Raw genomic sequence first — 14,773 nt, 5'->3', positions numbered from 1 at the left:
TTTAAACATATTTTTATTGATTTCAGAGAGGAAGGGAGAGGGAGAGATAGAAATATCAATGATGAGAGAGAATCATTGATTGGCTGCCTCTTGCATGCCCCCTACTGGGGATCGAGCCCATAACCCGGGTATATGTCCTTGTCTGTAATCGAACCTGAGACCCTTCAGTTGGCAGGCCGATGCTCTATCTGCTGAGCCAAACCAGCTAGGGCAACTTTTTTCTTTCTTTTGATGATACCTGAATTTTTTTCCTCAGATGTCGGAACTCGCTTGCTTTGGGATGAGGGTTACTGTTCGCACTGGAGGCGATGTCTGTAGCTCCAACTGTGTGAGATCCAGGTCTGCCTTACAGCTGCGATTTCCCAGGAGTTTCTCATTGCGTGTGGTTTCCTGCCACTTATGATGAAGCAGGGTTCTGGGCTTCTCCGGTCATCAGGTGAATGCCAGCAAAGTGTACTTTGCAAAAGCACTTTGTGAGCTGGACGAATGTGTCTTGCATGTGTGAGTTCATTCATCAACTTTTAATTTAGCAACTTGGTGCCTGGCGTGTCCTAGATGCCAGGGAAGGAAGGTAATTAGACATAGGTCCTGCTTTCAAGGAGCCCACACCTTACTCAGAAGATGGACAATTAAATTCTAGTCGGTGAAGGCCTCTGGGCAGAGCAGAGAAGGGGAGCAGTGGTGAGACTTCACCAGGTTGGAGGGAACTGGGCAGCGCAGCCACGTGAAGCACATGAGAACGAGTGGGCCACCTTGGGAGGTGGAAGAAGCGCAGTCTGGCTTGGACATGGCAGGGGACCAGCCTGGAGGTGTAAACAGAGCCGTGGGTGTTAGAGGCCTTAGATACAATCACATTTTAGAATTTAATTGCCACCTGCTGGGAATTTGTATTCTGGATTGGATGAAGCAGGGGGTGCCAATAAGAAAGGGCATGAAATGCTGTGAACAAATTTCATTAAAACAGCCCAAGATTTCTGAGAGCGTAGGTTTCCAAGTGTTAGGCTTGTGGCATTGCCCATGGTGGGGGCATGGAGGAAGACCAGGGGCTGTGGGGCTTGGTGTCTATTGTGGAGTAGGAGTCTTTTAATGAGCCCTAGTTTAATGAGGTCTGATGAACAGCTAAGCCTCTCATTTGGTCTGAGTATCCTATATAATAAAAGGCTAACATGGTAATTAGCTGTACGGCAAAAGGCTAATATGCAAATTGAGCAAACGGTGGAATGACTGGTGTCTATGATGTGCACTGACCACCAGGGGGCAGATGCTCAACACAGGAGCTGCCCCTGGTGGTCAGTGTGCTCCCACAGGGGGAGTGCTGCTCAGCCAGAAGCTGGGCTCATGGCTGGTACGCACAGCAGTGGCGGGAGGCTCTACCGCCTCTGTGGCAGCGCTAAGAATGTCCAACTGCCAGCCCTCAGTTAGACATCCCCTGAGGGCTCCTGGACTGCGAAAGGGTGCAGGCCGGGCTGAGGGACCCCAGTACACCTGTGCCCCCCGCCCCCCGAGTGCACATATGTCATGCACTGGACCTCTAGTATCTAATTACCACAAATAATGTTTCTCAACCAGGGTAGACATCCGACAATGTCTCCAGACACTTTGGGTTGTTACCCTGGGGTAGAGGGTGCTACTGTCGTTGGGGAGGTGGGGGCCAGGCAGGCTGCTCAACATCTAACAAGGCACAGGATGGACTCTCGCAATAAGGGATTATTGGCCCCAAATGTCAATAGTGCCAAGGTCAAAAAACCCTGCCGTAGAGGTCCTCACTCCAGGGGTATGTACTTGTGTGAGGGGGCACTTGGCCGAGGACAGACCTGGTCACAAAGTGGTGGGGACAGCTCTGCATCCCACCACGCCCACTCAGCGCTCCGTGCAGCCCACTCAGCGCTCCGTGCACAGTGTGGGATGACAACACTGCGAGTGTGGAGTGGGAAGGAGTGGGATTCCCGAAGCAACATCGTAGTGCTGTCATGACTGCTTTTATGCTTGTTACCTGTCAGGTTGGAATGGCTTTTTGTCTTAAAAAAAAGAGAGAAATATACATTGGCAGGGCTTGCCACCTAGCAATCTTAAAAATTAATAAATGGCTTAGTGTTTTTGAAGAAGATTGTGAGTGTCTTGAAATAACAATGGTGACAGCAAAATAGCTGAAGCTAAAACACAGAATCTCAGAGAGTATTCTGGTGGCTACTTCCATTTTCCAGATGATATATATTCCGGGAAGATGTTTTCTCCATCTTCCTGTCCATGTGTCAGTGTGAAAACACATCTTTCTTTAGAAAAGCCTTAACTCTGTAAGTACAACTGAGCTAAGTCAACAAATGGGAGGCCAGACTTTGAGAAGTGAGCCTGTTCGCTGTTAGTCTTACTCAAAGGTGGGCTTATCTAAGTAGCTATATAAACACATATTGTAAGTTGTGTTTAGTGGGATGATATTTATTTAAGATAAGGGATAGAAAACAACCCAAACCCTCAATGTATTTTATACATCAGAGAGTAAAGAAAATGCACCAGAAGCAGATTAGCTGATTGGACACATTCCTTTTCCCCCTGGAACACTTATAGAAAGTACTACTCACTTCCACAAAACCAGGGTTTCACTGTCTTTTTCTTCCCTTCTGCATAAAATGTGAAATTTATTACAGATCGGCATCTTTATGTTTTCATAAGTAAGGAAGGCATGAGGCTTTTAAAATAATTAAAAAAATAGAATCGACAAGACATTCTCATTGAAAGTATGTTACGGTATCAACAGAAAAATAAAAGTATGCCTCCTACAGGTTTATTTCCTGTGGGGACAGGTTCAGGTCAGGGGGCGGCGCTCTGCGGTTGTTTTAGGAGAACCCCACTCGCGTCCCTGCCTCAGCCTGGCCCTGCGCAGTGTGCACGCAGAACCTCAGTGCCCAGGCCGTTCAATCACCTGCTCACCCGCAGGGCACACACTTGCTTGGTTCGCACCTCGTTGTGAGCTTCTTAGTCAATCTTTAATCATAAAGGAATTTGCAGCTTTCATTTTGGCTCCTGTGGTGGCTCTGCTGTCTGTCTCTTCTGAGAGAACATTTGCTCCGAGTCTTGCCCAGTGAAGCCCCGGGGAGCAGGTGCCTGCTGGGGCACCGCCCTGTGCGCCCTGCTAGCTGCAGGCAGGCCGGGGCTTCACAGTGGAAGCACTTCCCACCCAGGGCAGCTTGCTCTTTACGGAGTCTCTGCGAGTCTGTCTCTGGACAGTCACTTCATGTTTTCCAAGTAAATAGAAAACTGGTGAGTAATTTCACAAGAGCTTGACCATATATACTTCCTTCTTTTATTTATTTAGATAAATTCAATGTAAATCTTTAAAGAAAATACTAGGAAAACAATCTTCTTCTCTGTAGTTAAGAACTGGCATTTTTTTTCTATGATGAATGCCTGAATCAACCCATCATTTCTTCTCCTCCAGTGCCTTTCCTAGGGGTTGGCACGAGAGTGTTCTTGGTCCCGAGTCAGTAGGGAAGCACTGACATTTCCCTGCCGTGAAGTGGAGAAAATGTGATGCACCCTGTTTTCTCTGCCAAGAATTGTTCCCAGATCTCTCCCTGCACTCACACCTTTTGGACCCCTTTATAGTGCTCTACAGGCCTCTGCCCGCTGACCCTTCTAAGACTCGCCTCACCTGTTCTTCTCTCATACTCCTTTCTGCCCACAGCCTTTCCTACTGCCCTGCCAGGCGGACTCTGCCCAGTGCAGGTGTCCCTGGCGCCCTGCCCTGCCTTCCTCACACACTATCCATGGCTCCCTCCTGCTTAGAGAGCCCAGTTTAGTCTAAACCCGGCCTCGGAGCCCCTGGAGATTGCTTTCTATACCGTCCTCCTCGGCTGAGTGCCCGGTGGCCTTGCTGAACCCCCTTCGGCCGCATGGTCTGCTGGCTTCCAGGGTGGCCACTCACTGTCCCACCGCTCCTCCTGCCCCCACGAGGACAGGTCACTGACCATGTGCCCATCAAGGCTTCTTCTGACTCGTCCACATGGCTCTGATTCCTCTGAAGAGTATGGAGTCCCCTGCTGAGTGAAAGCCAGGGTCTAGGAAACAGCTTTAAAGATAAGATAAAGTATTTTAGGCGGCCGCATGGTCTGCTGGCTTCCAGGGTGGCCACTCATGTCCCACCGCTCCTCCTGCCCCCACAAGGACAGGTCACTGACCATGTGCCCATCGAGGCTTCTTCTGACTCATCCATGTGGCTCTGATTCCTCTGAAGAGTATAGAATCCCCTGCTGAGTGAAAGCCAGGGTCTAGGGAACAGCTTTAAAGATAAGATAAAGTATTTTAGATTCAGCTTTAACGCTGTATAAATATAACCAAGCTCTGTCAACATTTATGAAACTTCTCCAGTACTGTGGATGGTATTTTAAGTTGGGGGTTGAGAACCATCTCTTACTTGTCTTTATATCTACTTGGGACCAACCAGGGTGTTCAGGAATAATGACTCAGTGGCAGCTCTATAAACATGGCCAGACGCTGGGGAGCACTTGTTAATCTAAGCTGCTGTACAGTGTGGCATAGGAGACAGATGGGTGGAGAGAGAGCACTAGAATCTAATACCTCCTCTCTCATTTAACTCATGTTACCGAAAGCTCTGGTGTTTATTCCTGGAATCTTCTGCTTCCATTTCCTGCTTCTGAATGTTGTTGGGACAATCAAAAGAGGGACAGTAGGTAAAAGTGCTTTGAAAATGGCAAAACTCCATCTAGTTTGAAGATGAGAGTATTGTGATATCTGGGGCTGAAAAGAATACATGTTCTCAGGTTCCCCCAATGTGTCCAGTGGCAGTGTCTCTCTCAGAAAAAATAACCCATTCAGCTACTTTCCCTCTCAGTGTCGGCGCCTTCTGATTTAACTAGCAAGTGGTTATCCCAGATCGCAAAACGCCCTACTCAGGTTATTGGTTTTGATGGGACTGATGGCATAGGAGCTCAGGATTTGGCCAGAATTGGTGGCCACTTTTCTGCATCAGGGTAGACGCAGTGTCCGGCCACCCAGCTGATAATGAAACCATGCTGTGCCCTCATCATGCTGCACCACAGCTGCCTGCAGAGGAGTCTGCATGTACTGGCTCACTGTGTCACCTACTTTCATCCCTGGTTCTATACAAGGGCTTGTTTCACTAGAGATCCCTGGTGTGAGGGAGCAGCTGTATACAGCGGTGGGCAAAGGGAAGCATACAGTTCATATGGAAAATAATACAGTAATTAATAAATAATAATACAAGAATAAGCTCTGTTTTGTGTACTCACAACTGTAGACCTGCTTTCGCCCACCTGTATTTCCAGGTTGGAGCGTGGGTGCAGGGTCAGACTGCCTCCATTCAATGTTGCTTGACTCTCTTCAAACTATGTGACTTTGGACAAGTCAATACCTCAGGCCTCAGTTTTCTCTTCTCTGTAGAAGCAAGAAGATCATTTTTAACCTCAGAGGTACAGCTACATTGAAATTAGAAAATGCAGGGAAGCCAATTAGCATGCCAGGCCCTCAAGAAAAGGATTTATAAAGATTTTCTTGAACTTGAATTTCAAACTTCTCAGGCGGTAGTAGTTTAAGTGAAATTCAATGGGGGATGTTTTCTATTAGCGTTGCTGTTTCAACAAGAAAAACAGGGCTAAGATCCTCTCTATTCCCCCCCCCGCCCCATCCCAGCACCCCGGCCCCAGCACCCTGTCCTGTACCAGCCTATTGGCTGGGCTCACCCTTAAAAATCAGTCACGATCCTTTTGTCCTTGGATTCTGTGGGAATAACCAGCCAAGTTGATGGTACTTTCTTCACTTTTCTTCTTGTGCTTCTAAACCCAGAGGACTCAGAGGGTTGCTACTTCCTGCTCCATGGGCTTAAAACACAAATGCTTTTACTGGTCGCCCCCTGCAGGCATGCTGAGGTAACAGGAAGTGAATTCACAGGTGAGCTGGCTAGTCTAGAAAGTGGCATTGAGGGGCTATTGGGGCCCCCGTGTTGCAGTGCTCAGCACCGGCTGGAAAGGATGAGGAGATGAGCACCGTGTGGGTTGGAAATGTTGACTGCTGTTAGTCTTTGCTATTGACAACAAAAACCATTAAACATAACTTTGCACCATCAACATACAGCCTACCACCAAAGATGAGGACCACAGTAATAGCTAACGCTTTCCGAGAACGGAAGTGACTGCCCCAAAGTCAGCCAAGACTGTCACATGAATTAGCTTTATCCTTCATATCTTGTGGCGAGGTTCTATCTTTACCCCCATTTTACAGATGAACAAAATGAGGTGGAGAGCAGTAAAATAATGAGTTCGATGTCACTTGTAAAAAGTGTCACAGCCAGATTCAGCCCGAGGCAGGCTCGCCCCGAAGCGTGAGATCTCACTCACTCCGCTATGCCAGGGAGGTCAGTGTGCTCCTCCGTGCTGAGCTTCATGTCGTCCACACTGGCAGGAAGAAGCAGTGTCACCCGCAGTATTTGGCCTTTGTTTTCCAGCTTCCATCGTGGTTCAGAAGTGGTGGTGTCACATGGATCCCTGTTTGGAAGGAGAGGATTGCAAAGTGCTGCCAGATGACTCAGGTTGGGCCTGTAGCAGTGGCAATAAAGTCAAAACTACAAAGGCAAGTATAGACAAAGCAGCCGCATGGTGCAACCTCAGCACTAGTAGCCATGGTCCCCTTTGGTGTTATCTGGTCATCAATTAGATTGGCAATCTTGCATGGGCAATGCCACCCCATCTGTGACTTTGGCCTTTCTGGAATGTCCTTTCCCCAGCATAGCTCTTTATATCAGACTAGAGGCCCAGTGCATGAAATTCCCACACGGGTAGGGTCTCTAGGCCTGGCCGGAGATCAGGGCTGATCAGGGCCTTCTGGCTGCTGGCTGGGCCTTCCCTTCCCCGGCTGCCGGCTGCTGGCCAGGGCCTTCCTTCGTTCTGCCCCCTGGTAGTCAGCACACATCATAGCGAGTGATCCAACTCCCAGTCTCCAGTCGAACTCCTGAGGGGACACTTTGCATATTAGCGTTGTATATATATATATTATATTGAACAGTGACTACGACAAATAAGCTGATGTAATATTTTATATCCAGGGCAGTGGGAGGTCATGGAGTCATTGTTGGTGGAGGAAGGAGGTTAACACTCCCATCATTTCTATGGGCTCCACCTCTAAGTCAATCCCAATCCACTTCCAACCTATGTAAACTCAGTGTGCTTGCTAAGCAAACCTCACCTTAAAAGCATTCCATTGTCTTTTTCCCAGTGGCCCCTTCCAGCCATTTCCCTAACCCCTTCCTAAATAAAAATTTTGGAGTTACTGATGACCTAGGGTTGTACATCCATCAATGATAATTTTTTTCCTTCACTGTATTTCTTGTAGACTAAGAAATGACATTTCAGAAGATTATACTTGTATTGATTTTTAGATATAATATGAAACAAGACCATGAGCACAAGCCATGTTCCAGAAAAGAAGGTTTCTAAGTAGCCTCTTGCCACAGCACTCCCTCTCTGTTTATGTGCAGTCAGGGAGGGCATTTGCAGGAAGCAAACCTTCAGGGCATTTTGGCTGTGTGTGGGGGAGATGAGTTTGCTTTCATGAAATCCTCAATGGAAGTGACATTTCATTTGGCACTTCGAAAAGTGGCAGAAACATAATACAGTTCCCTAAGCTATCATGATACTTAGCTGCTTTTTTTTTTTAGTGAGATGCCACCTGAGAATAATCTCAAAGTTGTAAAACTTTGTTTCCTTTATTAATCCAAGTCAGTGTGACTTGGGCTGTATAAGACATTTTATGTCTTTTATGGATCTGATGCAGATGCAGTAACTCATTTGTGGAGCTGTGACCAGCCTCTGTGCAGAGCGCGGCACCCACAGAAACGATTTCTGTGTCTTAAAATCAATGCTGACCTTACACCGCAGGTGAGACAGGGCTCCCGTGAAGGCAGAGCTGTGGCCTCCCTGGAAGAGGGCTATCAGCTACCTAACAAAATAGTTCCCACTTTCCTTAGGCGGTTCATCCCTACAGCAGTGGTTCTCAACCTTCTGTCCCTTTAAATACAGTTCCTCATGTTGTGGTGACCCCCAACCATAAAATTATTTTCGTTGCTACTTCATAACTGTAATGTTGCTACTGTTATGAATCGTCATGTAAATATCTGATATGCAGGATGGTCTTAGGCGACCCCTGTGAAAGGGTCGTTCGACTGCCAAAGGGGTCGCGACCCACAGGTTGAGAACCGCTGCACTACAGCGTCAAAACAAGGAAGGGCTAAAAAGTAGGCTTGTCGACAGTAAGCTGCCTATGTCAGAATTTTATTTTTCTTTAAATGTAAATAAGAAAAGAGTAAGCAGTTAATGAGACATTAAGAGCCTTAGGTGATGGTATGAAATGAGAGGGGATGGTTCCGGAAGCAGTCCATGGTCTTTCCCGAGCGTAAAAGGTTGGCATTGAGTTTATTCTACCTGTGCAGTTTTCAGGGTCCCGAGAGACGGTGCGGTGATTTCTTCTTGTGGGAAAATGTAACTGGCTCTGCAATCCCACCTCCATTGTCCTTTTCTTAATTCTGAGTTGCCCTGTCTTCTCGGTGCCGTATTAAGTGCCTGATGTCCGCTTAGCACCAAAGCCAGCCATTTGCCAGGACTTTCTGTTATTTGAAAATAGAAGTAAATCATATTGAATCTGAAGAATTTTCAGATTTTTACAACATCTCCTAAGGGTGAAGAACTGTATCTTTAGAGCAGTAGTTCTCAGCCAGGAACATTTTTGCCTTCAAGGGGTTATCTGACCAAGAGTCGTCTGGTCCCAGGGTCATTAGTGCTGAGATTGACGACTTCTGCCTTAGAGAACAGTCTATATTTTCAGCAGCTCTTTGCAAGCATCCTACCTGATTCTCCTACTTCATTTTGATCTTCAAGGTTTCTGCTAAGTGTCTAAATGTTTCCAGTATTTTACATTGGACAACCAGAGTAGAAGTTAGGAATTTAAACAATAGGGGCATTCTTTAGCATCTGTCAACCTCACCATCTAAGATGACCAGGTCCTCCTGGTATTGTCCTCAGTGGCCCTTTAAGGGCTGGATCCCTTTCTCTGTCTCCTGGGCTGTCACTGTGGGCCATCTTCATCCTCTTCTGCTACCATGCTATAAGAGTTTTGGTATCAATTGCTATAGGAAAATCATCATGGGAACTTGTTAGAAGTGCCCTGCTTTGAGCCCCACCCCGAGGATATTCTGGGACAGTCAGCCTGGGTCGGGCTTAGGAAACCACACTAGCAAAGTTGGGGTGATTCTGATGAGCAAGCTGGATGCAGGACGTGCTGTTTCTCCGAGCTCCCCACCTGCCCCTGTTCTCCCCTTTATTTGGCTTCTCCTCTGCTTTCTGTGCCACCCGAGTTACCTCCCTGCCCAGATTCTTCCTTGATGGGAGACCATTAATGGGTCCCCAGGTAACAGGTGGAAAATACAAAGTATAAGCGTTTTGGGAGGAGCCTTCATTGCCACCCACCCAAGAGGCTGTGTTCCCATGCCCATTGCTTTTTTCTTCACACCCCCCCCACCCCCGCTTCTTCTAAAATTCCTCTTGTCTTTCCAGGTCCAGCTGAGGTGGCCTCTTTCCCCTGGGGTTGGTCTTCCCTCATCCCTACGGCCAGAGCGTAAAACACGCGGTCCCCTGTCACAGGACAGTGGAGCTGATATTGGCATGCCAGCAGCCTTATCCACCCACATTCCAAAGTAACATGGATCTTGCTTATACAATCAGCAAAACCAAGGTTTTACAGGAAAATAAATCCTAAAGAATCTTCTCCACCCTTCAGTGTAGATGGGCTCCAAAATGAGGTGGGCCTGGCGAATGAGCTTCCTTAAGGAGGATGCTTTTGAGAGTGACATCCTAGATGTAGGTCAGCACTTGGCTGTAAACACTGTTAGGTCATAGACAGACGTTGGGGTCCAGAAAGAGCCGTTTCCCGAGTGTCAGCCGCATGCCCGGCACTGGGCCGCGCTCCTCAGGCCACTGTCTCATCCACTCTTCCCTGAAGTGGAGGCGAGCAGGTGCTGTTTCACACTTAGCAGACGAAGAAACGAAGAAAGACAGTCCTCCCCATCTCGGGAAATGACCAACTCAGTCAGGATTTTCGAGCCAAGGACTGATTCCTCTTTCTGTCACATCCTTCGTGCTATTTGTCAGAAGTCCTGCTGGCGTTGCCTTTCCTCATCTCAGTCACAGCGATTCCTTTAAGTTGCATCTGGCCGCGCGCTCCTGTGCCATCTTTGAGCCACAGTCAGGGAGAGGCCACATCCCATGCATGGCCCGGGGCTCCTTGCAGTCACCCCCTCTCCCCCGGGAAGGCTCTTCCTGCAGAGTCGGTGCTCCCACCTCTCCTGCAAGTGTCTCCTGACATCTCCTTCCCTCACACCGCTCTGCACACAGGAGCCTCCCACCGCCTGCCCAGTGTCTTCCTCACACCGATGACTGTCTGCCATAGCACGTCACCTTCTGATGGACCATCTATTTGCCTGTTGGTGCAGTACTTTCCTTCAGAAAAGAAGTCAGCAAGCTATGGCTTGCCAGCCCAAACCAGCCCTGGCCTCTTCTTGTATGGCCTCTGAGCTAAAAATGGGTTGCACATTTTTTATTTGTTGAAAAAGTAGGAAAGAAGGAAAATAATATTTCACAACACATGAAAATTCTATGAAATCCAAATTTCCGTGTCCATAATAACATTTTATCAGAACGAAGCCATGGCCCTTAGTCAATATCACATTGTCTATGCTGCTTTTGTGTGTGAAGGTGGCGTTGAGAATGTGTGACAGTGACTGCGCAGCCTGCACAGGAAGCATGCTCACCGGCAGGCCCACGTGGAAAAGTGCGCCAGCCCTGCCCCAGGGCGGCCCCGTGAGGACGGCCGGTGTTGGCTCCGTTCGCCTCAGTGTTCCAGCACGAACGTGAGAGCCGTTCTACTGCAGATGCATGAATAAAGGCCTCTCCGCCAGTTAGTCGGGAACCTGGGGTTTGACTAAAACCTGATTGGGTCTAAAGACCAGCCTTGGTGACTGTGCTATCAAATAACATAATTTACTTTGAAAATATTTCTGGTGGAGACCTATTAAAGTCCTAAGGTTTTTGCTTTTTCCTTCTAGCTGGTGTATTGATTAACCTGTAAAATTTCTTATCTAAAGAAATCAAACTATAGAAACTGCTGATCTGTTTTCTTAGATTTCAACTAATGAGCCTGGGGTGTTCCAAATGAAAAAAACAACAAACTTTTTAATGGGTGTATCTTTCCAGTAATTACAGCAGTTTCATAATATAACTTCTTCTTTAAAAATGCCAGTTAACTACATTAAAAAATAACAAAGGCAACGTTTTGGTCCTGACATCTGCTGATTTTCATCGGCATTCATTACACAGAATTCCAGCACCGGTAACAGAGCACGCTCAGCACGTGCGAGTTAGCCCCATGGGCCTTGGAATGGGATTTTTGTGTCTCCACAGATACAAAGCGAGGACACATAATAGCACGTGTGGGACCTTTGTGCATGTTGTCTTTGCAACCTACAAGCAGGAAGTGTAAAGGGGGATTTAAAGAGCTGATCTGGGGAGGTTGGTTATGTGAAGGTGCAGCCTGCTAACCTGCACACAGTGGCACAGACTGTGCGTGGAGGTGTGGGCAGGAAGCACTATGTCGGGGGGGGGGTTGGGGGGGGGGGGGGGGGAGGGACATGGGGCATTGCATGCTCACTGTTTAATTTGTTTCAGGTCACCCGGTAGCAAAGGGAGGTGTGTGTCCATCTCGGAGGAGCGACAGCCGGCAGAGCTTCTTGCTTGGATCACCGTCCGGCCTCTTTGTGGGAAACTGTCTTGGATTTCAGCAGCTTCATCTGGGCCTATGTGTGCTGTGAGGAGTGCACTCAGTTTCCTGCCCCTGTCCCCTCTCTGCCTCATCATTTTGTTACATGGAATTGTGACAGGGGCTGCTGCACAAGTGACAGCCCGCTGGAGCTCCGGAACGCACCTCCACGGAGCCCGGGGGAACGAGGAATGCACCAGCCGTGGAATGGGCCGCCCCGGGAGGACTAGCGGCCTTTACAAAGGAATGTGGATATAGGTTCCGCTCGGCCTCCTCTTTCCTCTTTGACCTGTTCCGTTAGCATTGCATTAAAGTGGTTTGAAAGGGATCTAGGTAACAAAGCTATTTGCAGATGTAGGTTAATGAACACTGATTCACTAGTGACGGAGACTTATTTTATAAACCTTGAAGAATAGCAGGACTTGCTGGGGTTATTGTGTGTGCATTTTATTTTTGCTTTTGATGATTGAAATGTTTTCTATTTTAAGTTAGATTAGCAGAACTGAAATGTGGGTACTTTAACTTCAGTGCACCATTGTGCTGAGTGCTAAGGAAGCATAGCGACTCTATTGTTTTATTGCCAAAGCTTTATCGTGACATATTCACAAAAGAAAGAAAACCTCCCGGGTTTTGTATGGCTAATGTGTAGTCACAGAGATAAACCATTTAAATCGGTGTGGCTCAGTGGTTGAGCATCGACCTATGAACCAGGAGGTCACAATTCGATCCCTGGTCAGGGCACATGCCCAGGTTTTGGGCTCGAACCCCAGTGGGGAGCGTGCAGGAGGCAGCTAATCAGTGTTTCTATTTCTCTAATCCCTCTCCCTTCTTTTCTGAAATTAATAAAAATATATTTCAAAAAATAAAATAAAATGTGAAATAGTCTCTGTTTAGATCCAGAGTGACTTCTTAGATCCAACTTGTCAATCCTATTAAAATATTTTAACTCCTAGACAGGCATCTTGAAATGCTGAATTTTTAGACTTTAAGTGATTTACTCTTAACATAGCTCTTTCCCTGCTTGTTAGTAATTTTATTTCTTTAATTGGAAGTAAAATCTGATTCATTTTTTTTCTGGTTTGTTGATTTTGCAGCAGTCATGTCCCCACATATTCCCAGAAGCTGTTGTGTAGAAACAGGCTGCAGATAAAAGAACTGACCCAGATTTTAAATGCATAGTGTTATAAGAACACACACTACCGTAATAACACTAGAGGCCCAGCACACGAAATCGTGTGGGTAGGGTCCCTAGGCCTAGCCTATGATCAGGGCCATCTTCTGCCATTCTCCAGTCCCCAGTCCCAACGCCACCTCTGCCGCCGGGGCAGGTAGGTCTCGGCGTGCCCCACAGCTTCTGTCAGCGCCGTAAGCCCCAGTGGTGGTGGCAATGGCGGCGGCGGTGGTGCCTGTGTGAGCGGGCCCCGAGTGGGCAGCACGTTCCGTTAGCGGCCTGCCCGGCGCACACGCATGGAGGTGAAGTTGCCGGCGCCCGCTTTCCTGCTGGCCTGAGTCCCTGAGCAGCCGTGCGCGCATGGAGGTGAAGTCACTGGTGCCTGCTTTGCCACCTGTCTGAGCCCCTGGGCAGCGGGGGTGAGCTGGAGATCCCAACGGCCTGACAGCCACCCTGGTCCTCCCACTACCCACCCCGGTTCCCCCGTTCACCATTGCTGATCCATCGGAGCCTGCGGGCCGTGGGAGGGACCAAGAGTTCAGCCGTTCAACCCACTTGCCAGTCCCCAGTCCTGCCTGGCCTTTTCCTATATAATAAAAACCTATGTGGTTGTGACACCCTCATGCTGTGATGCCCTCATGCCGTGACGATCACCAGGAGGCTGAGTGCGCAGTGGGCGTGCATGGGTGGGCGGAGCTGCGTGTGAGGTGCGTGCGGGTGGGTGGGGGCTCCGTGCAGCAATGCCGGGGGTCCTATGGCTCTGCACGGTGCAGAGGTGGGACCCTGACTCCAGCCTACCTCTTTGGGGCAATCCATCAAGGAGCCCTGGATGGGTGGGTGGGGCTTACTTCTTTGGGATGATCGATCCCGGGGCTCCTGCACTGTGAGAGGGCACAGGCCAGGCTGGGTGGCCACCCCGCCCCCCCCCCCCCCCCCCCCCAGTGCACGAATTTCGTGCACTGGGCCTCTAGTTATTATATAGGATGGGATAGGTTTAATATATTGAGAAATGCCAAAAACACACTTTCTGTACTATTAGTGATCCCTGTATTCACACAATTATGGGAAAATATCACTATAATGTTTATAATAGTAACAGTTGCATATATTTAATTATATTCTTGCAAAAGGAATCAAAATAGATGACATCCATTTGTTCACTAAGTTTTGTTTGAATTTGACTGACTGGATGCTTACCAGATTGTTACGCTGGTATTAGTAAGTAAACAATCATTCTGCTGATGGCTTATGGCATATAAGTTTTTGTGATTATTTTATTTCCTTGTGTTAACATCATAGACTTGCAAATTTCAAATGCAGAAGTGAAAAATAATTTCAAAAATAACATTTAATGTTGGGGATGTGAACTATATGGAAAACTTCAGACTTAAATATAGATTACTATTTTATTTCTTCTCCAAACCTATGTAGCATTAAGGAGATAAAATCTAGGGAGATTAATTAAGTTTAGGCACATTTAGGATGTTTTATGCATACTCGGCTGTCTTCAGTATAAGACCGCCCTGCCCCCCACCCATTGCAAGAAGAGAGAGTTAAAAAATAACTACATTTTATAGCACATGAAACAACGTCTTCATCCTTGCCCACACATCAGATCCTGTGCCCCAAATAAAAGCAAGTAAAAATGACACTGCCTCGCCTTGAGGCACATTTCTAGGGTGGAAACTACTTCCAGGGGATAAGTGGTCCATTTGGGAAAATGGCAGGTGTCAAAGCGGCCATTGCCTCCATTATTGCTCCGCAGCA

At 47.8% G+C, this 14,773-nt stretch overlaps 1 protein-coding gene across 3 annotated transcripts in view; it reads left to right on the top strand.

The window, feature by feature from the left end:
- Positions 1-12,566, top strand: part of FAM19A4 (family with sequence similarity 19 (chemokine (C-C motif)-like), member A4) — a 113,762-nt gene extending 101,196 nt beyond the window's left edge. Inside the window, exons 4-5 of one of the 3 annotated variants that reach the window (XM_005857186.2) lie at positions 6,479-6,603; positions 11,745-12,566. In XM_005857186.2, coding sequence (XP_005857248.1) covers positions 6,479-6,603; positions 11,745-11,756 — 137 coding nt within the window. In that variant the 3' untranslated portion in view covers positions 11,757-12,566. Of the gene's footprint in view, positions 1-6,478; positions 6,604-10,784; positions 10,931-11,744 lie in introns of those variants that run through there. The other 2 variants (XM_014542469.1, XM_005857185.2) reach the window with 2 other exon arrangements.
- Positions 12,567-14,773: the final 2,207 nt, after the last annotated feature.

This window comes from Myotis brandtii, unplaced genomic scaffold (genome assembly GCF_000412655.1).
Source record: "Myotis brandtii unplaced genomic scaffold, ASM41265v1 scaffold1080, whole genome shotgun sequence".
NCBI classification, from domain to species: domain Eukaryota; kingdom Metazoa; phylum Chordata; class Mammalia; order Chiroptera; family Vespertilionidae; genus Myotis; species Myotis brandtii.
This window is presented reverse-complemented; position numbering and strand designations above follow the sequence as displayed.